General features: G+C 34.2%; 3 protein-coding genes across 4 annotated transcripts in view; 1 reads left to right on the top strand and 2 right to left on the bottom strand.

Moving 5' to 3' along the window:
• The first annotated feature begins 835 nt into the window (after positions 1-835).
• On the top strand, positions 836-3,182 carry LOC149424979 (adenylyl cyclase-associated protein 1-like). Its single transcript, XM_089650893.1, has 2 exons — positions 836-1,072; positions 1,738-3,182. Exons 1-2 carry the CDS (start codon positions 905-907, stop codon positions 1,825-1,827), a joined length of 258 nt encoding a protein of 85 aa, XP_089507019.1. The 5' UTR covers positions 836-904; the 3' UTR covers positions 1,828-3,182.
• Positions 3,183-5,289: 2,107 nt separating this feature from the next.
• Positions 5,290-13,916, bottom strand: LOC149424978 (cytochrome P450 4C1-like). The gene is made up of 9 exons (XM_089648259.1): positions 13,649-13,916; positions 12,749-12,858; positions 11,974-12,064; positions 11,140-11,325; positions 10,662-11,053; positions 8,922-8,990; positions 8,395-8,563; positions 6,222-6,401; positions 5,290-5,493 (listed from the first exon to the last, which is right to left on the bottom strand). Exons 1-9 carry the CDS (start codon positions 13,809-13,811, stop codon positions 5,330-5,332), a joined length of 1,524 nt encoding a protein of 507 aa, XP_089504385.1. The 5' UTR covers positions 13,812-13,916; the 3' UTR covers positions 5,290-5,329.
• A 3,049-nt stretch (positions 13,917-16,965) lies between these two features.
• The window catches only part of LOC149424976 (uncharacterized), a 177,375-nt gene continuing 166,562 nt past the window's right edge, over positions 16,966-27,778 (bottom strand). The window contains exons 5-13 of one of the 2 annotated variants that reach the window (XM_089648243.1): positions 24,431-27,675; positions 24,128-24,349; positions 23,836-24,003; positions 23,448-23,583; positions 23,037-23,243; positions 21,241-21,396; positions 20,336-20,622; positions 19,569-19,738; positions 16,966-19,158 (exon numbers count right to left, since the gene is read on the bottom strand). In XM_089648243.1, the coding sequence (XP_089504369.1) occupies positions 18,811-19,158; positions 19,569-19,738; positions 20,336-20,622; positions 21,241-21,396; positions 23,037-23,243; positions 23,448-23,583; positions 23,836-24,003; positions 24,128-24,349; positions 24,431-27,675 (4,939 nt within the window). In that variant the 3' untranslated portion in view covers positions 16,966-18,810. The remainder of the gene's footprint in view (positions 19,159-19,568; positions 19,739-20,335; positions 20,623-21,240; positions 21,397-23,036; positions 23,244-23,447; positions 23,584-23,835; positions 24,004-24,127; positions 24,350-24,430; positions 27,676-27,778) is intronic. The other variant, XM_089648250.1, reaches the window with a different exon arrangement.

Raw genomic sequence — 27,778 nt, 5'->3', positions numbered from 1 at the left:
ATGTATTTAAATGTTAATTTAGATCCAAAAAGATTTTTGTTAGAGTCATAAACTCTTTTAGTCATTAAATAAAAATAAAAATGTAAATAATTTTTATAATATTATAAGACTTACAAACTATGTGTAAATAGCCAAACAAACAAAACAAGTGTAATGAACAAACCAACCAAATAATTATACAGTGTAAATAATAAAAAAATATCAGTGAAAACGATGAAAAGGTGTAAATAAACAGTAAATATAACGTGCAAATAAACTGTAAATATCAATAACCATTGTATATTATTCGTGATTAGTCGGAACTAATTAATTAATTAGTCCGACTCGGGAGACACGCCAAACGCGGGGCCAACACATGTACATGGTTGACATTTGTCACGCGAGGACGGGTAAGTGAATGAAAATAACTAGTTACAAAAATAACCGTTTTGAAACAGGTTACGCCGACCAAGAAACTTGTTTCGTTACGTTTCTTGAAAATGACGTTACGACCCACGTCTAGTTTGAACCCTTACAAAGAGATTGATATAAAATTATCGGACATTCAAGTAGGACCGGCGTAAAAGGGAAAACTTCCCATAGGAAGTGTGTTAATGTGTTATTTTAAATACATAAAAAGTCAATTAAAATTAAAAGATTATGTGAGAGCATGATTGAATAATAAAAAGATTTTGTGAGAGCATGATTGAATAATAAAAGATTTTGTGAGAGCATGATTGAATAACAAAAGATTTTGTGAGAGCATGATTGAATAATAAAAAATATTTTTTTATTTTGATTATGAAATGGAAAGACATAATATTATGTTTTTCACTGCCATCAAGTAATAAGACATAATATATGTACATAATAAATACATATAAACCTATTGTGTATCATGTTTTACAATAACGTAAATATATGAATGTTGTGTGTGTTGTTTGTTCAGGTCCTTGGCAAGGTGCCCACTGTGTCCATCGACAAGACCGATGGCTGCCAGATGTACCTCAGCGAGGACTCCCTCAATGTGGAGATTGTGAGCTCCAAGTCATCCGAGATGAATGTACTGGTGCCAAAGGGAAATGGAGATTACGTAAGACTCTTTCAAATATTCAATATTACACATTACCCATTCGCCAACACATTACCCATTCACCAACAACCAAATATGTATGTTTAATAATATTATGTTTGTTAGATATTTATACAATATCTTCATTTTTTTATTCAAAATTTATATTTTACTGTACAAAAAACCCGATATTTTAGGGAATCTTTATTACGTATTTATTTGACAAAAAGTTCAGAATAGAATTCAGGAAATTTTAAGGAACAGGGAGAGAAAGTTTTCCATTTAGCCTCTGGTAATTGAGGATGCTTTCCCAAGTGGTAAAATATATTTTTGATATATGTTTTTGCTCTGATAAGGAGAATTATAATGGTAGAGTTACCCAGTAATCCCTCCTAGTTACAGTTACAGGAGAGTTAAAATAACAAAGTTTACTATTTTTAAAATAGGGTAATTAGAACATTTCTATATTGGCAGAATCCTAATAAGAGTTTTAAATTGTTTTATTAGAGAGATTTCCTTTATATTCTTGCACACCTATTAAATTGGGAGGGATTATATTTTTGAGAACACAAAATCATTGGTTATTTGAATTAAAACTTTCTACAAAATGCCCGTTAACAATATGTATTAATAATTGATTGTTTGTGTGAATACCCTAATTAATAATATATATGTTTGTTTTCCAGACCGAACTGCCGATCCCGGAACAATTCAAAACAACTCTGAACAAAGCTAATTCTAGTCTGTCTACCGTAGCTATTGAGAGCAAGGGATAACTTCCTTATACATATAATGTATTATTAACACCATATTAATGTGGCCAATCAAATAAGTATTTTCTCTTCTTACTAAAAAAAGGAACTACTTAACATTTTATGACAATTTGATTTTGTGTCAGTTTCCTCGTATTATTTCAATTTCTGTAGATTTACAGACAATTTTTACAACGTTTTGATACTTAATATACACAATATTATATTTCGCAACTTTTACATCGCAAAATAGTATTTCAGATTTTGATTACAGATAGTATTATGTATTACTTATGTTTTTTTTTTTAATGATAATTATTGCCAAAAATATTCTTTGATGAAAATAATTTACGCCTAATCACATTTGTTTCTTAACATTAGGCTGCAAACCTACACCTACCTGTACATATTATTGTATCTGTCTTTTTGAATAAACCACTCCTAGATTCAATAGCATTTTTATAAAATGGTTCATATTATCTATTTTTTCTACAGCCAACGTTTTGTGATGATTACCTACACACCATTGTGTAGGTACTGTGCAACATTATTTTGTATTAGATAGTTCTGGAAATGTATTTGATTTGTATTGTGTGTGTAAAACCTAGCCCTCCTTTTCAATCTATGATCCAAATGGAATCTAATGAAAATATTTTGAAAGGGTTTTATTTTTGATAAACCACGATAATATTAATTAGTGTTATATGAAGAAAATTTGATGGCGGAGTGCAAAGAGCCGTTTCAGTTCCGTGTTCAGTGCTAAACCTATCGTCAGTAAACTCTAAACTCAGTCACGTTAATTATTGTAAATTAGGTTTTTAAGAATACAATTTAAGAATCAAAATAAGAATAATTTAAGACCCACTTCATTATACTTAAAAATATTGAAATTTAGATTATTTTTCATTTGGATTGGGAAATGTTAGTTTTGAAAGGAAAAAAGTTAAAACTCAACATTTAAAGGACACAATAGTGAAGTAACTAAGGCTCTAAGTATTAAATATGTAATAGGAGTTTCAAAATAAAATTTCAAATTTATAGAGCACATTTAGTAGTCTCCTACAAAAATGAATAAGGGTCACGTACAATTATTTTTAAACATTGAATGTAAAAAGACAGTCATTTTAAATTTAATGTTTCAATAAAATTTTTAAAAAATTGTCCTTTTTCTTTTTCATTTTTCTATCAGAATAATTTTATAATAATTTATGAAAATGTTTTGAATGTTTTTATTATGTTATTTATTTGAATCTTTTAATGGTTTTATTTAAATATTTTCATAATATGATTGTTTGGTATGTTTGCTTAACTAACTACTGCTATTGCCGAAGAACCTAAATGTTTGCTTTTATCACAAATATAATAAAGTATAAAATATATTCAATGCTTTTTCATTTATTAATTCAGTGTTTTCTGGATGAGTGAGAGAACTGCATTTTATTTTACAGGTTTCTATGTTTGGGCTTCTAATCTAATACTGACTAATTCCTAAATTCCAGCTGTTCAGGAATCACAAATTTCTGTTGGTAGTGTTTTTAAAGTAAAGATTGTTTGAACCCCTAAAGTAGGTGTCAGCAGACCGCTACTCTTTGCATAGGCTTTTGCGGCTTTGGGTATCAACTCCAGTTTCACCCCCACTCAACCGGCCTCATGAGATGTCAGAGGCCCAATGAACTTTGAGTCGGACAGTATCAGTGTTGTCAACTCAGCTTTCATATGGAAAACCGTCCTTGCACCAGTGACAATATTTTTTTCCCGCCTACAAAACGTTAATGCACTGCTGGCATTGGAATTTCGCCCTAGCTGGAATTTTTTGATATGCGACTTAAACCTGTATGCCATGAGAAAGTGCATACATTTTTTTAACAGATTCGCTTGCAATTCAAACACTTTAGAGTTCATTTTTGATTCTATTATTGATTTCCCTCAAAAAGGGTCTGGTCAAATTTTTATGTTTTGCCAGTACGAGACTCAAGATAGACAACATCTATAGTCTATGCCAAATGACTACACAGCGACTGGCAGCGGCGCATCGATTTATTCAATAAAAAAATTTTACAATGTCTGATATACATATACACGGTGTCCGGAAACTCGTAGTACAAGCGGGAAACTGGAGAATCTACACCACATGGGGAACCCAAAAAAACATAAAGTTTTTTGATTTGAGCATTATCAAAAAAAAAAAAAAAACAAAAAAAAATATTTTTCGGCTATTTTAGGGTTAAAGTTTTTTCTGGTGTTTAGGGTTGAATAACAGATGTTTTAACCCTGCAGAGCAGAAATATTTTATGATTACACCGGGTTAAATGAAGGGTGATTTCAAAATAATGCTTCAAATCCGAGTTTCTTCATTTGTTTTACTTTCAAATAGTTTTAATTAGTTGGGTATGATCTTCAGTAATAATTTATAAGAATTTGATTAAAAAAAAAAAAAAAAAAAAAAATCAACTTCAAACTCGATTTACTCGATAACGAAAGCTCAAATAAAAAAAAACATACTACAAAATCGACTCCAAATGTGATGTAGATTCACCAGTTTCCCGCTTGTACTACGAGTTTCTGGACACCCTGTATATATTTCACTAGTAATAAAATAAAACATATTATGATATGATTAATATTTATTATTTTTCAATGTTCTCCCATAATAAGCAATTGCTTGTGTGTATGGGATGAGGTATTATTTGTTTAGTTTCTTAGATTTTTATTTTATTTTTAAATTTTTGTTTTTGTTTTTCTTTTATTTATTTATTTTTTTTATTTTATTTTTTTTATTTTATTTTTTTTATTTTATTTTTTTTATTTTATTTTTTTTATTTATCGATCTATCTATGGTTATTTTTTCTACGTGTAAAAGTATCCAATCACTTCGCCAACCAGGATCATCCCGGATCGTGAAAATGATTGATCAACCAAGCACTAATATGCACACATATATGCAACTGCAAAAATTTGCTGTCTGCGTCTGGGAAGAATCTTCACTTTATTAATATTACCCAGGTATTTCAGCACCACGACTAATCGCCAGTTTCTCAGTGGCAGGTAAACTGACTGCATCGTGGAATGCAAACCTCTGTCCTAAATGCATAATACCAGTAAATAATTATAACAGCAAGTTGCCACTCTACACCATGCCGTTGTGAAAGGATAATATATTATTAATTTTTTCAACGCAATCTATCCCCACCATGCGGCATTGCATGTTCCCTAATCATTTTTTCTTTTCAGTGTTTTTCTAATTTATAAAGTTTGAATATTAAATACATCATTGTTTAAATAATTAAAATTATTTTTTTATAACCTTTTACAAAGGTATTAATTATAAATCTCGTTACTAAAGTCGACCGGTGAAAATTGAGTTGTTTTAGTGTTTTTGTTTGCACTGAAATGGAAAACAAAAAATGCTTTACGGCAGTTATATTTCTTTTGTAGGATATCGGAGAAGAGAAAGGAATAATAGATTATAACTACAGTATTTTTATTAAATATTTCAAAGTACAAACTACATAGATACAAAATTTATTTATGTGTTCCGGGGAAGAATTTTCACTTTGATGGGATCTCTACATCTTAGTACCAAATCAGCAGAGAATACTATTTGATGTGGTTTGGTTACTGGCTCCAGTCTGAAGTTCCTCAAAATGGTTGATATGACTGACTTCAATTCGTAGAGTGCAAATTTTTGTCCTGAAAGCAAAACATTTTGTTACTTTCTTTACACAATAATACAAGCCTTACTTTTCCCACACAACATTCTTTTTGTGAATCCTGAATATGCCCACTCTTATGAGTTTATACGAGGACAATACAGAAGCCAATGCAATATTGTCCTGACCTTGCTCCTTTAACACCCTCGACCGCACAGGACAGGACTATGAGACATTCCAACAATTCGACCGTAGTTCAAACACGGAACCCTGCGAAAATGGATACACAACGACATGCGTTACGAGCGAGTTCTCGAAGAATATTAGGTCTATTAAACCACAATGTATGTATTGTATTATTCCATTTATGTAACTTTTTTGAGATCCGTGTGCCGAGAGCGGAGACACGTACGCGTGTAGTTACTGGCTACTGTCTTGCCCTAGCACATTTACATGCGGCAAATGTTGCCGGGCGTGGTGGTGGGGATAAGAAAATGTCCTGTGGAGGTAGCCTGCCCATCTATCTCTAGGACAATGTCTTGATACATTGTCCTGTCCTCCAAATTTCTGTTCTAACTAGGAAAATGGGTCCAGAGCTGGAACAATACAATATTGTCCTGTCCTCATGCATTAATATAATCTTCCACGTCAATACCTTTATCAACATGATTATATAATGTTTTCACATACCTACGTACATAATATTATGTAGATTTCACTTTATTTTTATACTAAAATAATGAAACCTAATAGGTAAATAATACGAACCGATACAGTTTCTCGGCCCAGCACTGAAAGGTATGTAGGCAAAAGGATGTCTCTTTGCAGAATTTTCTTGATTGAACCTTTCAGGTATAAAATCATCTGGTGCAGAATAAATGGTTGAATCTCGGTGCAAATCCCAAATATGGATGTGGCATGCGGTACCGGAAGGTATTAGGTAATCAGCTGAAAATATAATATATTATGCTGATATTGCTTTAAATATATTGGATTAAATACTACTTCTATAATAATGATATTTGTATAGTGCCATTTTTGTACAAAATCACCTCAAGGGCGCTGTTATGTCTTACTATGTCTATTTACACTGTTTGGTTAATTCATTTTTTAAATAAATACTTAGATAATCCATCTGGAATGTCTTGAATTTTGGCGCCATTATAAATATTAAAGTAAATGGTAATAATATTGTTTAGAAAACATGTGAAGTATAAAAATGTTTGATGAATATTATATATATAGTATTAACAATTTATTAATTATTTAAATTTCATTTAGTTAGGTATGTCTTCTATATCGCTTTTAGTGATTTTTAAAGTTTCTTTCACTGACCACTTTCAGTCAGACCTTAATTCTTGATTTGTACTCATTAACCCTTTCTCTGCCGGAAAGCATTTTGAAATTAAATCGTCATATAGAACATATTTTATATGGTCAGCCTTGATGCTAGAAACGCGCTTGAGGCAAACAACGGGTTAAGTTTCTCAAAATATTTTCCATCTGGGGTAAGGATGTTGTGGAATTTTGTTGAAAAAGAAGTTTCTTTGTCCGAATGTGGTTTTATGACTTGTTTTTGATTCGATCTATTGTGGTGTATATGCGGTCTACTAGAGCAGTGTTCCGCAAACTTTTTATGTTCACGGTACACCTAACTAATCAAGAAATTTTAACGGTACACCAAAGAAAAAAAAACAAGGTAAATTTTGGACAGGATTGGCTAGGCTTATTACGAATAACGGCGAACTTTGAGGTTAAACTACGAAAGCTGCATGTCATCATAATTTTAAAAAACATCCCAAGTTTTGAATGGTTTGTTTGGCAAAGCAGGTTTTGTCTAGCCGGGTTTGTCTAGCCGGGTTTGTGTAATTATGATTGATATTTATCACATAACAGTGACAGAATGACCGCGAACTGTCACCGAATCGGTTCAAGAAGTGAATTTTAATTTTACGCAATTGATAATTAAAATGCATCTTTTTCCGCCACCACCAAGCCAAAAATTTTCCTTTCATAGTAATTACGGCATATCTAAAGTTTTTTTCTAAAAATTATTCGTAATAAGCGTGGCCACTCCGAACCAAAATTTACCAAAAACAATATTTTATTAATATTTATTATTAAAATCAATATAAAATGAAAAGATGTTTAATGCACAAACCTGCATTATGTTTAGACTGGTCTTTCATACGTTGAAAGAAAGCTTTATCTTTGTGAGCCACCGATGGGTGTTTAGTTGTTAAATGTCGTAAAAGTTTACTGGGCACCATCGAATTATTAGCCAAAGTTTCTCCACAAACAAGACATTTTGGGATTGGGCACGATTCGTCACCTTAATATATAAAGCCATAACGAACATAGCTCTCATCGTATTTCTGATCAAAAAGCTTAGGTTTTTTCTTTGTTGACTTTGCTTCTTATTGGGAATCATTAGTTTCACTTGACAAACTTGCGGTACGTTTAACGAATTTATCCATTATATACACGTAATATGGGATATTTTTTTGCAATCAAAAAAGTCAATTAAGTTCGCGACGACACAACCAAACACTAGCATAACGAATAACTACTAAACAAGCGGGCGCAACGTCGCCGTCGTAATTCGTAATGTTATGTTGTCACGCGCATGCACCCCGATAGCTCGTGCGCAATCACGTGATAATGTAGCAATAGCACCCCACTTATGTAGTGTAGCACATGTGATAATGTATCGTAGCACACGGCCACTTCGCAGCGATCGAGTCCCACCCACGCCACCTCCGGCCGCCGCCCCGCATTGAAAAGTAAAGACCGATTTACAGAGCACTTTGTGAGAAGTGACGCGGGACTCGCGGCACACTTACAAATGGCCACGGCACACCAGTGTGCCGCGGAGCACACTTTGCGGAACACTGTACTAGAGGGTCCCGTTGTTTTTATTTTATATGCAACGGATACCTACATAATTGAACATCTTCATTAAGAATCCGTGAAATGAATGGAACACTTGGATATAATCGGAGAGCTTCTTTCAAACACATCTCCAAATAGCGCATCTTGTTCAAATCTTCCATGGTCGCTGCTTGCTTCGAGTCTTCAAATATTTCATCCAATTCGGCCACAATTTTTTCCTAAAATAACAATTTAAAAAATAATAATAAAATGTTTCTGGATAGAACTTACACAGAACTTAAATTTTAACTTTGAAATTTGATAAATTGTTCATATTCTGTGAAGCAACCTGTCCCAAGCCAATATACATATAGTCAATTATTGAAGACAATATTAGCGATTTCTAAACGAAAATCTGAAACAGAAAAATCAGAAAAGGATACGGTCACATCTAGGACTCGAACCCAAGATCCTTGCCTTGCCGGGGCACTGGGTTAAATTAATTTAATTAGTTAATTAAATATTACAATTTGAGGTATAACTCAATAAAGTTATTCCAAAAATTAAATAAAAAAAACAATATATAGTCATTTTTACCTGCGCAGTTGGGTTATTAGCCAACAACATCAAACAGAAAGTTATAGCCATTGTCGTTGTGTCGTGGCCCTAGAAGTAAATTACAAAATATTTTATTGTGTTACAAAATTCAAATAGTTTGTATTATAAAAATAATAAAATCTAAGAATTGTGCCTCCCAGTAAAATTATATATAATATAGTGGTATTATTCATTTTGAGAATCGTGACAAGCTTTTTTTAAAAATAGGATCGGATTATACATTTATTATTACCGGCCTATTTAATAGCTGACTGGTGCAGAGATTAAATTATCAATAATTTAACTGGAGAACCATTATCTTTGCCCTTCAGACGGTCCACTACAAATTATTCAATTAAATGTTGTTATTGTATTTATCTTTATAAAATAATATATTTTTTAAATAACAACTGCTAAAAATAGTCGTACTGATTACTGGAGTTTACGAGGTTCAGGGTCCAGTTCTTGCTTATTTATTTATTTATTCACTAGCTGTACCCCTCCACGCATTGCTGTCACTTAGTATGTCTGTGCAGATAGCGCGTTTTGCTTTTATGTCCATCTGATGGCATTGTTTATATCTGTCACAGGACATCTATATAATGTATGAATATAAAACCACACGCGTATTCGAATGCAACGTTGTGTCAAAATTTCAAAGCAATCGGTGAAGAAATTTCGGAGATTTAACATTTAGAACTAACATTTACATTTTTATTTATATAGATAGATAGATGTTCTCCACAAAACGGTTATGCACCAATACATTACGGAGAAGATTACAAATTTGAGGTTCATGTAAGTATAAAAGGACACGGTGGCAGTATCACTATTTTTGACGCATGTCACATGCGTCACATTAAGTGACGTTAAAAATATCGATGGTCAATGCAGAATCATTAAGCAGTTGAGTCACTCTGTTGATTGGCGATTTCTGATAGGCAGAAGTCCTCACTTTCAGAGAGTAAAAAAGTGCATGGGATCTGTTACGAGTATATTTGTTAGGCACATATAAGTTGACCTCTTTCAATATAAGTGGATTAAGTATAGTTTCTTCTAAGATGTTGAGGTTGAGCATTCCTGTTAAGAACAAGGATGGATACAGAAATGGATAGTATGTATATTCTTTCATATATACTTAACGCATAAACTTCTTTGTATTTTTGTATTTCTAGGATATGGTTTTGTTCAGAAGGGGCTCAAATAATGGAGCTATATTCCAGAATACTGCGAAGAAGGGCTTCATATTTTCTCCGTATTGCGATTCTGTTATTAAATGATCTTGCATTATGAAGAACAAATCTAATCTTTTTGTTGGTGCGCAAGAAAATGTCAGATATATGAGATTTGAAAAAGAGATTAGTAGAGAGGAATGTATCTGTGGATCTTGTAAATGTGACGACTCTGGATCCTGAAAGGTAGTTGCGACCATTTGACAAGTGAATCAATATCATTCTGCAGAAGAATGGAATCAGTGTGACTTTTTATTAAAAGTCACAAGCTTTGAAAAGTTTTATATCATCAGCGAAGATAAGGGAATGTAGTTAATGAATACAAGAAAGAGGAGGAGTCCACGGTTAGGTCCCTGGGGAATCCCGCTTGACTGTGATAAATCTGCATAAATACGCTCCCACTAACAATATTTGAATGAAGAACACACGTTTTATCATTTTTTTGACATTGACCCTTTTTTTGGTTATTTTGACTCTGGTAAACCAGCTATAATCTACAGCAACTAACCTCAAACATGAAAGTATCGACTTCTTCTCTGATTCCCTGTTCATCAATCTTCCCTTGGGATTCAGCAGACAGCAATAAATCCAACATGGCCATCCTTCTCTTGCTGCTGTTCATATAATCATCATCCTCTATCTTCTCCACAGTGGTTGAATGATCTTCTGTCAACATGGTGGCTCGCCTCTTCCTTATGACGTCTAAAGTAAATTTGTGTAAAACTGGTAGTGTCCTGTAAAATTCTCTACCGACAGAACTTAATCTGAATAACGGAGTAGCGTGAAGCCATATTCTTACAAGCCTGTATACAAGAAATTCTCCCATTTTGTATATAGAATCTTTGTATTTTTGAAAACTTGAGTTCTCACTTGATTCCAATTGAATACCCATCGCTGTCTCTAAAATTATTACAATAAACATATTAAACAATTTGCACAGGTAGATATTTAGTCACGAGAAGAAAGCAAATTATATTGGTTCTTACCACAAATAGAATTGATGGTGAATTGTGCAACAAATGTTATTATATCTGTTTCAGGTTTTCCAATCTCCCGTTTCAAAGACTGTACAATGTTTGCACTTTGTTCACTGAAGATGTTACAGAATTGACGTAAAATATTGAAATGGAATGCTGGGGTCAGGATTTTTCTTCTTTTTTGCCATTTCTCTCCTAAAATCACATTGTAATTTTATGTTAAAATTGAGACCCTAGTACCAAAGATGGCCAAAGGCATTTTAGAAATTATCTGGGTTTGGATGTTGGTCTACTGCCAAAATGTTACCAGGTTAGGTTTTGATTTTTAAATACTTATTATTTATTATTTTGGTGCTGCCAGGCTGAGGTCTGGGTGTTGTGATATTGACTGTTTAGTTTGATGAACCTTGTAAAAGAGGTTCTACGTCTTCTGTTGCATGGAATATTAATAAATGAATATGAGAGGTAGAAAATGATTATTCATCTTTTGGAAAGAGGTGAGGAGTACACAGCCAGGTCTTAACAGTCAGGGCCGGCCCTGTGCAGTATCAAATGTATCAGTCCGCTCCGGGTGCCGACTTGCCAAGGCGCCAAGGAGCTAAGGCGCTGATAAATCTAACACCTATTACAGCGCCCTTGAGGTTTTTACCAGCGACATTTGGTTCAGGGCCGGCACTGTTAACACTCCTACTTTCAGTTACAGTAACAAAAAGTTTTTTGTTTTAAAATGTTGCCTATATTAAGTCCTTCAATGTTTCAAGGGTTTTCTTCTTGGTCAATTCTTTGCAAATCACAAGATCAATTTGCTAATCCTATTTACTAAAGCTGTTATAAAATACTAACCATTGCTTGTCAGAAGTCCTTCATTGAGCCATGGATGAAGGAAATTATAAATCATACTTTTTGTTATGTGCTTTTGACTGGATAGTATTATCTACAAAATAATATGATTGATTAAATTCGAAAAAACATCTTAAACTCTTTTAAAACCTTTAAAAACAACAAACAAACATAAAAAATCTTAAACTCTTTTAAAGCCTTTGGAATATGTTCATATTTCTAGGCCACTCCGGTTATTATAATATATACAGTAAGGAAATATTAGATAATAAAAATAAAAATGTGTGATCTTTGTTTTGTTTCTATAGAATCTATAGATTTTAAATAAATCTACTTGAATTTCACTTTCTTATTCGGTAATGAATAATTGCAAATCTTGCACTTCTCGACATCCGATTGAGCCAAAACTCGACAGATAGACTCGTTGTCGATTATAATCCGTTCTATCAACTTTTGGTGGACGTAAACACATTTCTCTGAAATTGGATGACATTACAGCAGTTAATATATGCAATAAATGACGGTCTTATCCAATCTGGATTTGGCTCGGTTGGTAATGTTGTCTCCAGTTCCTGGGGTAGGAAGGTTTCATTTTCAGTCAAACAAAATATTTTTTTTTAAAGTTTAAAGACATTTGAAAATAGATGTATTATTATTATAGTAAAAGAACTTTGTTTGACACGGGTTGATTTTTATTTAGTAACTTCATTCTTAGCACCACTTTTTTAGACCATATTAATAAATATACTAACGAAATCAAAAATATTCATTTACATACCTCTATTTCCCTGGGTTTCGTGATATTCAAAAGACGAGCACCAAATATTTGAGCTCCGTACGGACCATTGAATGTATTTGCCAACCATCTCCCTTTATAAAAAAGGGGAACTGAAAGAATCACAAAAACATATAAATGGAATGCCTGTGTTGTTAAGGCGGGTCCCCTTCGCGTTTTGTTTTGATTTTTGGAAACCTTTACACAAAATCACACATTCTGTCTCCTCTGTTATGCTTTTTTTTTTCCGAAACATTGGGGCATGGCCGTGCACATTTTGAATTTTCAAAATATTTCATGTAGACGTTAAGATGAGTTCTGACGAGGAAGACGTGCTTACGGTTTTAGTGATTGTGAATGATTATGTTGCATCAGGGAGAAAACATAGATTTCGAGTTTGACCACACTTACTACCTTCAAATTTTAATAGATATTTATTTAATCAGACGACTGATTTGGATTGGGCAATTTCTCACATGTCTATGTAACCGATTTTGAATAACTGATTTTAATTATACGGTCAGAAAAGAAAAAAAACTGCAACGTGGCGAAGAGATGATAAATCTCAGTGACTGACACTCACCACACGGTGCTGGTATTCCGCTTCCCCTTTTCACCCGCGCGGAAAATGTTTTTCATCGGCCACAGAAAGCAAAAATATTGTGTATGGCCACGCCTCAATGTTTCAATGTTTAGTGTAAATGTTTCCATAAACTAAATCGATACATTAATTTTGTTGTAATATTGAATCAGTAACTTTTTTTTAACATCACTAGAATAATATTTTAGTATTTATTACAATACATAAATTTTGTGTTGTATATTGGTAAATATTTCAAAAGTAATAAATATTTGGTATTTGAAAAAAACAATAAAATTCATGAAATTAGCAGAAAATCATACCTGGGCTGTGTAAAAAGTCCCTTAAGTTCCCAATTAATGGCAGTCGCTTGGGACCGGGGACTTTTTTGAAAATCCATGCAGCTTTAGTTTTATAAAAGTAATAATTAACACAATATAAAAACAGAACAAACGATGCTAAAATTAAACTCAGCATTGAATACATATTGATAGGGTGTTAGATCATATTTACTTCACTAAAGAAATTGAACTAAACTTGTATTTACAAAACATATTGTATTATGTCTACTGCTTTATCAATATATGCAAAAAAAAAAAAAAAAACTACAGCGCTCCTATAACTTTTATATCAAATAAATTCATTTTATTTTATCTCTGTAATATTTTCTTTGCGTTATCAGTTAATTATTTGATTTGCTTGGTTGTTGTTTACCAAAAGTATGATTTATGTACGTACAGATTTCTGCTGTTTCTATATCCGAGTAATCTGTAGTTTTATCTTATCCAGTTGAAATGGTTTTTTTATTCAATTGAATAATTACCAACAATCAATACTATTATCATGACAGTCACCATGAAGAAATTAATCAGTAAATTATTATGACAACATTGTTACAATGCACAGGGGCAGGTCCGTATTAAGGTAGCGAGCCACCCTAAGCAAAAAGAAAATTGCCAATGGCTGCAACAATTATTTATTTTTACGTACATAGTGGTATCAACTTACTTGAAAGTAGGCCTATAACCTATGACTGCACACATCACACCTTCAAAGGTAAGTGTTTTCTAGGATTAGATGCAAAAGGCGTTTTGGTAATTTTTTTTGAGTGTCCACGGAGATTTATATTTTTATTAGTAGTGAAGATTTCTTGGATGCTAGGGCAACTGTAATGTCCAGATAAAATTTTGAAAGTCTCGATCAAGTCACCCCTTTCTCTTCTTTCTTGTAAGGTTGGTAATCTTAGTTCCTTGAGTCTATCTTTGTATCGTAGATCTTTCAGAGCTCTTGGTATTTTAGTGAAACGTCTCTGTACTCTCTCTAACAGATTTATATCCTTTGCGAAGTAAGGACTCCATATTTGGAAAGCATATTCCAGGAGAGGTCGTACATATGTTTTATATATTTTTAACATCATGTCCGGTGTTAGGTCAAGGAAGGTTTTCCTGATTAGATATGTTAGTGAATTTGCTCTTAATAATAACATTTCTAACCCCTCTGGCAATTTCGGAGATATTCTTCACAGACAACCAAAATCCATAGAGACTTTTTGGGAGATATATCTCCCAGCCTGACACGGTCTCATAAAATTTATGGTATCTCATTTTGTATTACTGTGAGAAATATGATTTAAACAGTGTTATAAAGAAAAATTAGAAATAATACCATGAAACAACATTTAATTTTTTAAAAGTATTTGTCAAGGTTTGCATTCAAAATATAAATATTTTTTTAGTTCATTATGTTGATCTGTAACATTAAACTCTGAAAGAGTATTTCATCTGCTTTCAAAAACAGTTTTTAATTTTGAGATAAGTTTAAAAACAGCGAATTCATTGTTTTATGACTTCTGACATGTACACTAAAGATAATTGTCTAACGACCCACTGGAAGCGTTTGTGAGAGAGTTGACGCCTTCTCTATCTGAAATATTGCTTTTATCATTTTTAAATTTGTGTAAGTTTGTGCAAAATATGGAATCTACAGAGTCTCTAGAGCAGTGGTTCTTAACCTGGGTTCGATCGAACCCCAGGGGTTCGGTGAGTCAGTCTCGGGGGTTCGGTGAAGGTCAAGACCCCCGACTTATATGATTCGTGGTGACACGCCCCGCTTGAAATCATTGAAATTCAGCAGAGCCAGGTTCAACAGCAACTCTTCAGAACAACATCGCTCTCAACGTTTTGGTGTTAACAAATGGAAACATACCCTGTTATTGCTAAGAAAGCTCTGGAGATTTTTATACCTTTTGTTACAACATGTCTTTGCGAGCAATCCTTTTCGAAGATGCTAGATATAAAAACGAAGAAGAGAAATAGACTTTGTTGTGAAAATGACACGAGAGTGGCACTTGCCAAGGTAAAGCCGCGAATTTGTGAATTGGTTTCTGAAAGGCAAGAGTTGAAGTCACACTGATTTAAAGTAAATAATAATTAATATGTTTCATGTTTTGATTTAACCATTAATATTTGATATTTTGATCTTTGTTTTTTTTTTTTTTTTTACATTTTGTACACCTATATATAAATATATACCATGTTTTGAATTTGTAAAAATCTAATTTTATTTTTTCAAATTAGGAGGGGTTCGGTGAATGCGCATATGTAACTGGTGGGGTTAGGTACCTCCAAAAAGGTCAAAAACCACTGCTCTAGAGTTTTAATATATTTTTTAAACATGATTATTGTAATTTTATGAAAGGGTAGGTTGGTAACTATCTACTGTGCAAATTTAAAAAAAAATTGTGGAAAGTTTAGATTCTAAAGAAGAAATGCGTATAAAAGATGTTGTTTTAGAGGTTGAATTAACATAATATGTAGGTGAACCTCACTCCGGGTCAAAGTTCTGCATGGTTGAGTTTGGTGAATGCCACAGGTATATACATATTTAAATCTTTTACTTCTTAACTGTGATTTAAATCATTACCGCAATTTGGTGGCGGAGGCTTATTGAGATGTATATCGGTGGCAGTCGGTGACTTTTTGTAGAAGGGATACTGGACAATAACTAGATATACCTATATCTAACATCAGTTATAGATCCTAAATTACACAAATGAAATAACTAATCGAAAGATATATGTTTCAATAATGTTCAACTACAGTTATTCAAGCCAAACTGTGAAAAATGCATCGCGCAAACATAATCCACTCGATTCGTAATAAGATTTGCTCTACTGTGCATTACATGTGTAAACATTAGTCATAATTTGCATGTTGGATGCTCTGGCAAAACATGTGTTTGGCCTTGAAGGGCCTAGGCACTTGGGAGTGGGAGAAATTAAAATTCTTTGCAGCTTTTTGGATACTGGTTACAAGTTAGCATTCAAACTTACTGGTGTGTGTACGCGGTTCGTAGATGTTCGAGGATATGACTCCCTCCTTGGCCGTGCTTCGTGTCGTTGTGTGTCTCTGAGGGCACTGTTGCTAGTATTCAAGCATTGAGAATTGAGAATTTTGATTCGCTCTGTGCGTCGCAGTTCGTAAATTGCAGTTTTGCTTTTTGCGGCTAGAGAAAATAATAATAAGTCAGTGAATCCAGAGCATGTATGGAAAGACCGTTCCTATACATTGCCTGTTTTAAAATTTTCTTTGTATTATGACTATGTGAGTAGTGCTTTTGCATGATTCAAAGGGAGCTTTTAGGAAGGGTGAGTTTTTAAATAATTTTTAGTGAAAAATCATAGCAAAAACACTTACAATACGTTATATAATAGGTGGAAATAAATATACAAGTAAAAATAATAATTTTATTTTGCAACGGAAACACATATTTGGATAGATTCACACAAAAGTTAATAAGTAAACAAAAGAATGCGAGGTAGAAATAAATAAAAGATAAAACATCAGTTCTTATTCAAATGACCCTCGTTGTCCATTCAATTAATTGGCAGCCTTAATTAAACACTTACTGCCTTAGAAAATATATTGAACGGAAAAGGCCGGTCATTCTCTATAATAATCATCATTTAATAAGAAATAAATACTTAAAACTAAATGGGATATTTACAATGCGAGTGATCTCTATAATTCTACTTAAATCAAATGTATTACATATTACTTGTGTATTAAAATATATTAGATTATTTTAAATTACAATCTTTAATTATTCGATTGTATTAAATTCAAAATGCTCACTAAAAGTATGAATTATGAAGTAGTAAAACCTAGGTAAGTTTTTAGGTAAGTTTTTAGATTCTCACGGCCAAAAGCATTTTTGTTGTTTGTTTTTGGGGTGTTATGCCGTGTTGCGCTAACTCCTTCTTTAGCCGACGTTTCGGACAGCGTTGCAGTAAAACCTATCTTAATAATAAAATAATACCTGTTCATAATAATAATAATTTCTATTATATAACACTATAATAATATACATATTCAGACTTTTTACATTACTTTTTAATTCACATTTTCTAGGTTTCATTGTTGTCTGATGGTTTGATAATAATTGTTCATGAGTTAAGCCACTTGAGTGATTATTGAGTATTTACAAAATAAATGCCTTGAACAATGGAGATTTACTGGCATTCAAAAATCATACCTCCGAATATTAATATGGAAACACATAAACTGCTTACTGTGGTATTCAGCCAATGAATCCACAAAGATTTCATCGTTTATCTCATGTTTGTAGGTTTTATAACTGAGTAGTTTACGGAAATTTAAAAATAAATTGAAATATATTCAAAAAATTTGTCTACCTAAATTTAGGCAGCCATTGCTCATAAATTGGGTAGCCATTATAACAAAGAACCTAGAACTCTTAGTTCACTTATATCAAGTTTTTACAAATCATCTCATAGCGGTCATTCAGACATAAACCAGACGAGCGATAGAGTTTATAAATAAAAAACCTTGAACTTAGATTTCCAGTTTTAGATGCACTCATTTAAAAAAATCATACCTCCGAATATTAATTATGAAATATATAAATTGCCCACCGTGGTTTAAAGTCAATGAATCCAACTATATTTCACTCTTAATCCTATATTTTTAGGATTAAACAAAAAAAAATCATAAAAATCGCCCACCATTGTGCTTCCCAAAGTTGGGTAGCTATCGCTCAAGAGCATTAGTAGTGCTTACCAAATTTGGGTAGTTATCGCTTGAATGGTTAAAGGCACTCAAGAATATAACTGGATAAAATATAAATAGTTTTTAAAAAACATTAAGTATAGAAACTGAATACTAACAAAAATATATTCTTCGTATCACAAAAATTTATTAAAACTTTCAGAATAACACACATACCACCTAGCATTAATTAATTTTAGATAATGTTTTTACAACTTACCAACCTAATTATGTGCGTTGAAAGAATATTAAATCAAACTAATCATATGTATATAATTAGTTATTTTAAAGCCATAACTTTTACATAAAAAAAAATATTGAACCTTTGATTTGTGCGGAATGAAACAGCCGGTTACATAGTGACTATTCAAATTCAAGATTACAAAAATATTAATTAGCTACCTACAAATTTGTATAACTCACAAACAGTCTTTTTCGTCACTTCCATCAGAGCACTCCATGAACCCGTTACAAACCCTTGTTGGAGGCAAACATTCACCGAGTGGGCAGCGATGTCCTCTGCATTTGTCCACGTGACGATGAAAACTCCTGGTTTCTGAGACTTCTAGATCTCCGTTTGAGGATCTGTTGCCCCACGTTTGCCGGTTGTGCGGGTGGTCGAATGATCGGTCGTCGTAAATCTGCATAGTTGTTTGGACCCAGTTTACATAGTTGGCCACCTTGGTGTAGACTCCCGGACGGTTGGCTCGAGCACATCCGTAGCCGTTACTGGTGACACCGTACAAATACCACTGGTTGTCCTGTTCCTATAAAGAACAAACAAAATACTGGTATTGATTTTGTATGACGACCTACGCTAGCAAATGGATTACGATGAACAATGAATTCCAGAATCTAATTAAGCATGAAACTCTTGTAAGATTTGGTACGCTACGAAAATTGCAATATTCTGGCAATGTTTGAAGAATCACAGGACACCAAGAATCATGACCAAACGGTGCCTCAGTAGAAGCGACCAAGAAGTATATTGTGAAAGAGGAGAACTGACTGCATGGAAGAAGAATTGAATTGAAGCCTGAGGACTGGAGGCGAATGACTAAAGACGGAAGCCGGTAGAAAACCTTTGTGGAAGAGACTAAATCCCATCTTGATATGCAGTACCGTGATGAATGTTTACTATCGAGGTGAAATATATAAAAGTGAATGCAATGGTTACCTGGCACATGAGTGGTCCACCTGAATCCCCGAGGCAAGCGTCCCTCCCTCCCCTGTCAAAACCTGCACAGAACATGTCCTCCGTGATGCGGTACAGGGGAAGAAACAGGGTTCGTTTGCGGCACTCTCCCGTTGATATCACTGGCAGTTCTACTTCTTGGAGAGTGTCAGCTGATGAAGGACCAATAATTTCTCATTATGACAATGATTGAAATAAATGACTCATAAAATTTCACGGCAGTGGTAGGAAGAGAGTATGGACAGCCACACAAAGTTGTCTTGGTACACACTCCTTGCTTCATTCACATTCATACACACTCTTCTGTTATTCTGACTCTTGACATGGCCTGACTTAAGTATTTGATTAAATTCCCTTTCGCCTCACATTTTCTCATTACATTCTTTCCTTTCTTCATCCACTGTATATTCTCAAATCATTTAAGTGTACCTTTCTTAAACTCATTAATAACTCTTATACCAGCATTGAATTCATTTCGGAATCTCAATATTTTTAACATGGTCATATATGCTTTTATCATACGCACGCCTCAGGGATCTCATTTTCAGATCAGCATTCAGTCTCTGCCATATATCAGAGTTGGATCGGTACTTCATTGTGGACTGTTAGCTTCAACTCCGTTCAGTCTTCCAATAATGAAGTTTTGGAGGAATAACCTAATCAGCCTTTCCATCTCTTCTAAACATATTTCCCAAATACACAATCTCATCAAGAATTTCATACTGTAAAATGAAAAATATTATACTTACGAAAGATTCTTCCGACTTCAAACAGCTGTCCCCATCCGACTACCGTACACCGTCTATTATCAACAACCTCCGAGCCGGGTGGGGGCAGGCAGATGGGGCGCACGTAGTCGCTGAACTCGACACGGTTGGCCGTCTTCAGCAGAGCAATGTCGTTGATGAAGCCGCTGTCAATGTACCCGGGGTGCAGGATCACCGAAGAGATGGGCTGAAGCTGCTCGTAGGGTGATGGGAATGTGGTGCCGCGGCGCAGCGCCCCCAGTCTGGCCACCCAGAAATCTTCTTGTGCACTGGAATAAATTAACGTAGAACTAATTAACTTAGAATTAAATCATTGAAGGAGAAGATAATATGTACTAATAAATGAAAACGAAACATGAAATAGAACAAGACACAGAAAAATTAAAAGATAACGGTCACAACTAGGAATCAAACCCAGGATCTCTTGTATTACCGCGAAAGGCGTCTTAAACCATGTGTTTTCTCTCTCCATGGGTAGGTACTTAGATATACCGGGAGGCGGAAGTGCCTGAGGGATCATTCCTCCCTTGGCAATCGAAATATTTATTCTAATTTTGCTAAGCTTCTAATAGGGTATTTTCAATGCTTTTATTTATTTAAAAAAAATTCAAGAAAAAAATTTCTATTCCAACGAAACTATTCTAACGATTTGAAAAGTGCCATTTTTAATTTGCCGTAAGATGACATGTTCATTTTTCTTCACGCATCTGGCGTTGTTGGCATTACACAGTTCAATATTGGTGACAGCCGTCTTACCAGCCAGTAGCGTTTTTTATATCACAATGTCTTACCAGCCAGTGTAATTTCGGATTAATTTAATAATATTTATTTGGAAACAAAATAGCATTAAACTGAGTTTTAGTAGATAATTTAAATCATCCACTTACTGGTAGAAGCAGTGCCCTGCAGATATGAGCCACCTGTCGCTGATGAGGGTAGCCCCGCACTGGAAATCTCCCTCCTTGTAGAGCGCCGCTTGCCACGGCCAGGCTCCGGCCCCCGCGTTGCCGCCTCCCACGATCCTGGAATGGCGAGACAAGACACTGTCGTGAGCGCTCAATCAAAATGTCCAATAACGCTAAGTTTGCTTATTGTAAGAGGCGTCAAATGAGTTGACGGCTTGGAAGATGTGGTAAATTATATTAACTGATGTTGAGGTTTTTTTTATTGATTATACAACAAAATGAGATATATTGTAACAAATAAAATTGGTAAATTTTTACTTTGTGTTTTTTTCAAAATGGCTAATTTTTTTTAAAACAAACCCATAAGTACCTATCTATATATTTAGTTATGAATAATCATTGTCTTACATATACTAAGGATGGGTTGTTTCAGAGGATTTGAACATTTCATCAAATTTCACAGTTAATTTTCAAGGACTGTGAAAGTTCTATAATTATTTTAGTTCTGTGAAGCAACTGGCCCATGTTGATATTGGTGACCGGATAAACCATCAAAATGATAATTCATCACATCTTTAAAAAGTTATATAAAGTCATGGAAAGTGATGAGACAAAAACTTTATTAACTGGGTAAGTAGGTTAGGTTAGGTTAGGTTAAAATTATTATTTTTCATCATTTTTAATGACTTTATATCACTTTTTAAAGGTGTTTTGAATAGTTACTGTGTTGAGTTAGCATGGAACCGTTGATATTATAACAGAACTTCAATAGGACTTTCACAGAACTTGGAAATTAACTATGAAATTTGCTGAATTGTTCAAGTTCTTTGAAACAACCCGTCCTAAGGATAAAATAAATTGCAGTATTATAAAATTAGAGTAGGTATCTTCTTCATACCTTGGTTTCGATGGGCGCATATTTGAAACTCTTATCATCTCTTTCGCTCTAACGAAAAATGGTGTGAATTTTTTGGAGAGAGTGAAATTTCATCAATTATCATAAGTTGGGTATTTTTTTAACTCTCTCTCCATGTATACATGGAGCACTACCTCCAAGATAGGTACTTTCTTTCGGAAATATGTAGTTAGCAAATAATCAACAGGAGAGGAAGAAAATATGCAATAATTTGTACCAATTTCATCCTAAAAACATTTTTTCATAATCTGATCGCTGGCCACGCTTAATACGAATATTTTTTTGAACTTTGATTTAACTTCTTTATCTACTATAAAAGTCAACCATTTAAATCCGGGGGGTGTGAAATACTGCATTTAAAATGAAAATTTGTCATTGTACGGGATTACAATAATTTCTGTCCATACTATCATATTTTGGTATGTTGGTATTCCTGATATTTTGTATTTGATATAAAATAGGTTTTTAAGAAACTTTTTTAAAAATAAACAATTATTTTTTAAGTAAAATTCTTTTACGGAAATTGCTTTGCTGGAAACGTATTGCCATCTTCTTCTTTCTCGCAAGCAATTGCCGAAAAAGGATTTATCACTTGGTATACACATCAAGCAATATATCGATGGATCGATATATTGTTATTTATCACGGTTCAATATAGTCTCCTTTCGATAAAAAATTCTTCCACACGAAAGACAAAAAGATAAAAATATGAGGAAAACTCGAATCAAATTATTATAATACACATTCATGTAATTGGGTCTTTTACAAAGAGTTTGGTATAAAATATTTGTATAAAAATATTGTACAGCAATTCTTTTCCCGCCATCAGGTAAATTAGGCCATCCTTAAGTGTCTGAATTACCTAGCCTGCTGGCTGGCAGCCTGCGGCCTGGCCCCGCACTGCAGGTTGGAGCAGACCACCTTTGCCACCTGTCCTCGGGAGCAGCCTGACTTTCGGAAGGCGAGGCCCCCGCGCCCCCCGCTGCCCCGGCTGCCGTAGTGCAGGGAGAAGTACCGGTTATCTGTCTCTGGAGCCTCCTCGGTCACACGATCTATGTTGTCGTAGTCGCTGGAAGTAAACAAATTAAGTGAGAATAAATTATTAATGCTATTAAGTATTGTAATGTCTACTCTCCTATTTTTCTGTTGCTGTAACACCATCTTTTTGGGATGTCCTTTTAAGGAATCAACATATAACACCTTGACTGATAAATTCTTTTGAATTATATTGTAAGTTACCGTGGATGTATTACGTAGATGAAAAATATCTTACATGTAAGTCATGGCTCTGCAGACTGCCCTTCCAAGGTCTGCGATTTGAAGAGTGCTTTGCGAACGAGCAATCACTTTATCAAAATTCTGCACACATAATCTGCCCCAGCGACCTTGCTTCTGTACCATTATGTATCCTAAATTAAAACAAAACAAATATATATGAATCAAGGTTGCGTACTATGAAGAAGCAAACCAATATAAATAATTATGAAGACCAATATTCGTTTAGCAAAATTGAGGCAAAATCTAATTTTGAACTTTGCATGGATTGTGGGAATGTATATAATCTGTTTAGTTTAATTCCTGCTCACTAGATGGCATTATTTTTTCAAGTATCGGGAGTTTTGGTGGTTTTCCTAATAGCTAAATAATATTAAATGCTTTACCTTCTTTGCTGTAGGGATATGCTTTTGCATCCTTTTGCGACATGGCCACCGTAACACATTGTCTTTCGTCGTCTCCCTGGGGACAATCCTTGTGGCCATCGCAGACCTTGTCCTTGTCAATACATTGGCGGGAGTTAGAACAAACGTATTGTTCAGGGTTGCACCATTCTAGGAACACACAAATAAATTAACCTTACTAACATCTTCTGATTCTCTTCAATATAGTTTTCACATTTAGTTATCACAACTAATAAGAGTAATAATGTACTTAATAAAAGAATTTGATATTTACCACAGTTATTTTCATCAGAAAAATCCCAGCAGTCTAGAATCCCATCGCATATTTTCCGCAGCAAGAATTGCGATCTCAAGTAATCGGCGCATGAACATTTAGCTTCATCTTCCCCGTTGGGACAGTCCAGTAATCTATTACAGCGGGCAGTCTCCGGTAGACACTGTCCATTTGAGCATTTCACTGTCAGATTATTTGTGGCACAGTCATCTGAAAGCATTACTTCATTTGAGAAAGATGTGAGAATGTCCTAAGAATTAAAAAATAAATAGTCTGCTCATAACTTATTAATAAATGACTTACTTGGTTCCTTTGATTGTGAATTTTCACTCAGGGTTGTCATTGGTGGTTCATTGTAAAATTTATTTACCTTCTTTTCCTCATCTTTGAAATTCCCAGGTATCTTGTTGAAGGTTTTGGTTAGAATTTTAAAACCAGCACTGTTGACTGCGTAATTGGACGATACAGCTTTCGTAGAAATCACGGTTTCGTCCGGTACCTTTTCATTCCCAAAAAAAGAACTGTTGTGTGAGTCCGTAATGGTCGCTATATTTGCTAAGTCTTTTAACTTATCACTTGTGATTGTATCAGCTAATGATCCATTTCCCGCAGAACCCATAGAATTTTTATTGGTTTTTATAAGTGAAATGTTTTTAAGTATGCTTAAAATATCATCATCGGTTAGCACACCTACATTATTTACTTCACTTGCAACATTAACACTATCGTTATTCGAACTATCAGTTTTTGCGAAAAGTGCACTCTGCGTGAAGTTTACAAACACTGTATTATTCTTTGGTTGAAAATCTTTGTAACTTTCGATAGGTGCTACAAAAGCTGGAGCTGTAGGTGCCACACGAATATTAGAGTTTTCCAGACCTTTTATGATTGTTTTGACCTTTTCTGCGAGTTCCATAGCTTGTGTGGATGGGTGAGTTAGAAAAAACTCAGTCGCTGTCGGCAGAACAAATGTTTTGTTGCTATTATCAAATGCTTTCTCTATCTTTTCACCAATGTTGGTTTCCTCTGATGGATGAGTTTTTGGTAAACGAAATTTTTCACTGATATCGATCTTTCTTGTGTGATCCCTTATAAGTTCGAAACGTTTTTCAGTTTTAATTTGGTCTTGAAAATCATTTGTGATACTAGTAACATTAAATGTTTCAGTGTCATTTGTTACATTATCATCGTTCTTTGGCAATGCGTTATTACTAAAGCTAATTGAGGTAACGATATGTGTTTTAACTGATGTGGTTGGTGATATTGTTGTTGTCTGTCTTATCACATTTGAGGTTTTATTACTGTCTGCGTCATCTTTTGTGATATTCAAAGAAGTTTTATTAGTTTTAGTTATGTTGCCAATACTTTGAGAATTATCCTGCAAATTATTGATAAAGCTTTTCATTTCACTCAGAAAAGGATTAACATTTGTAAAAGCGCGACTTTCATCGGCTTGTAAGGGAGCTTTGGGTCTTGGACGAAGTGGTCGACCAATTCCTGAATTAGATTTGACTGGTAGAAGGGTTGGTAGGATAACAGTAGAAGTAGGTTGACGTGTGGAAGTTTCTTTTAGTAGTTCCTGCATTGTCATGTCTACTACAACTTCACTGGATCCTTGCCCATGGATGGTGAGAGGCTGATCGTCATTATCTAAACTACTTGAAGGATTCTGTATTTTTTCTGGTAAGTATTTTGTGGGTTCATTATCAATATTTGTTTTATGTATAAAAGGGACTGCGGAATTTTCTTTGGGTTTAGTAGCAGGCGAATCATTTACTAACAATGGTCTCTCTTCTTCCAATGATTCTATCGGTACCTTCCCCGTTGCTGAATGTTTTTCCTCTAAATTGACAGCTGTTTCTACTTCCGTAGGACGTCTAAGTGAAGCTGCTAATTTATTAAAAATTGTTGAAAAGTTCTTAAACATATTATTCATATTTTGAATTTTAGTATCATTTCTCAATGGCCTGTATGTTTTATCATCATTTTTGGTAACCACTGCTTGTAATGTTTCGTTGAATGATTTGTTGGGATCCACTCTCGGTTTTGAATGATTTTTACCAGTTTCATTCACCAACTCCCATGTCATCTGATTTGTAAACAAGGAAGGAATATCCTTGGTAGCATTTATTTTTAGTGGTTTTAAATTAATCAGTTCATTTTCATCAGCTTGCATAGCTGGAATGGTTTCGGTCACATTTGGCTGAATTTTAACACTGCTCGAAGAATTTTGTTTTCTGACAATCACTCCTCCATTTAAGTTAATGTATTCTGTATTAGCACTTTCGGCTTCGGTGAAAGGCTTCACATTTATTGACACAGTTGAAAGTCTATCTTTGAGGGGTACATAGGTCGACACATAAGACGTATTTCTTTTAGGATGAGGGTTGGAATCTGAAAACATTGGTCCAATGGGCTTCACATCATCATCATCATTTATGTCTGGAATTGATATTAATTTATTGACTGGTAATGGGTGAGGTACGGGGTATCTCTCACCTAAATTTTGCGATTCTTTTATAGTTGCTGAAAAATGTGGACGTTTAAAACTTGTATAAACCGGAGCTCCAGAATATTCTGAATACGGATTCAAATTACTTTCAGGTTTATAATTGTCTATCGAATAGCTATCTCCTAAGTGCTCTTTTCTAAGATCAATAGGAGACTCATACACATTTTTATCTTCTTCTGTCGTAGTTATATCATCAGCTAATTCAGCAGTACCAACTCTTTCTTCAACATCCATGTCGAATGGATTATTTAGATTAGCTGTACTATATGCATTCCCTGGTTGAATAGGTTTCCATGGTTCTTGGTCAATATAAGAAGGAACAGCAAAGAGAGTATCTAGCTTTGGAAGATCAGATTGTTGTTCATCAGCCAGAATATCAACTCCCTCCCTATTCTTACTTTCAATATTTTCAGTTGTTTTTTCAACAATGTATTCAGTTTGCGTTTTTTGTGGCATTATTTTGGTTGGCCGAGGAGTTGTACTTGAAGAAGGCGGATTCCTCGGTGTGGTAGATTTAGTTTTGGGAGAAGTTTGTTTGATAGCTTCTGTGGTTGTCGCTTTACTTGTCGTTGTTTCCTTGGCAGTGGTTGGTTTGGATGTCCTTGGCGGTTCCCTAGTCAGAGGTTCTATTTTCTTTTTGTTTTCTGTGATATCTGCTTCGGTTTTGGTAATTTGGAAGGAGCCCTGAATGACGGGTAATTCGTCGACATTAATCTCTGGTTCATCACTGTTTGCTGGCTGAGGTTTGACTTTAACAGTTGGGGTGGGATTTGTAGTAGGAGTCACAGCAGTTTTCCTGATGACTCCCATGCGCGTCTGGAGGACTTTTTCTTTGGTATTTGAAGGCATCATGGGGAGGGAAGCTTTGTTATCTGGGGCAACATCACTGAGCATGTCAGCTTTGAATGTGTGTTCATTATCTCTTTTGATGGAGATGGATGCTGGGTCAACGTTAAGTTGCCGCAGGTGAGAATTCTTGGCGATTGAATTCTCTACTAAAATGTTGCTGATTATTTCATCGAGTTCTTCAATAGGCCTGAAAATAAAAAAATAAAGATAATAAAACTTATGTTTTGCAATCGTGAAAAATCGTTTGTTTAAGTTATGTATTCTGGGTTTCGCTAGAGAAATTAGCGAAA

This window comes from Hesperophylax consimilis, chromosome 3 (assembly GCF_061612785.1).
Source record: "Hesperophylax consimilis isolate HC1 chromosome 3, BYU_Hcon_1.0, whole genome shotgun sequence".
Taxonomy (NCBI): domain Eukaryota; kingdom Metazoa; phylum Arthropoda; class Insecta; order Trichoptera; family Limnephilidae; genus Hesperophylax; species Hesperophylax consimilis.
The sequence above is the reverse complement of the archived record's forward strand: the minus strand, read 5'-3'. Positions and strand labels throughout refer to the sequence as shown.

Coding starts and splice junctions, on each gene's coding strand:
- LOC149424979 (XM_089650893.1), top strand. CDS start 905: ATGTTGTGTGTGTTGTTTGTTCAGGTCCTTGGCAAGGTGCCCACTGTG. Junction 1,073..1,737: donor CAAAGGGAAATGGAGATTAC/GTAAGACTCTTT, acceptor TTTGTTTTCCAG/ACCGAACTGCCGATCCCGGA.
- LOC149424978 (XM_089648259.1), bottom strand. CDS start 13,811: ATGTATTCAATGCTGAGTTTAATTTTAGCATCGTTTGTTCTGTTTTTA. Junction 12,859..13,648: donor GGACTTTTTACACAGCCCAG/GTATGATTTTCT, acceptor TGATTCTTTCAG/TTCCCCTTTTTTATAAAGGG. Junction 5,494..6,221: donor TGGGCCGAGAAACTGTATCG/GTTCGTATTATT, acceptor TTTTGCTTTCAG/GACAAAAATTTGCACTCTAC.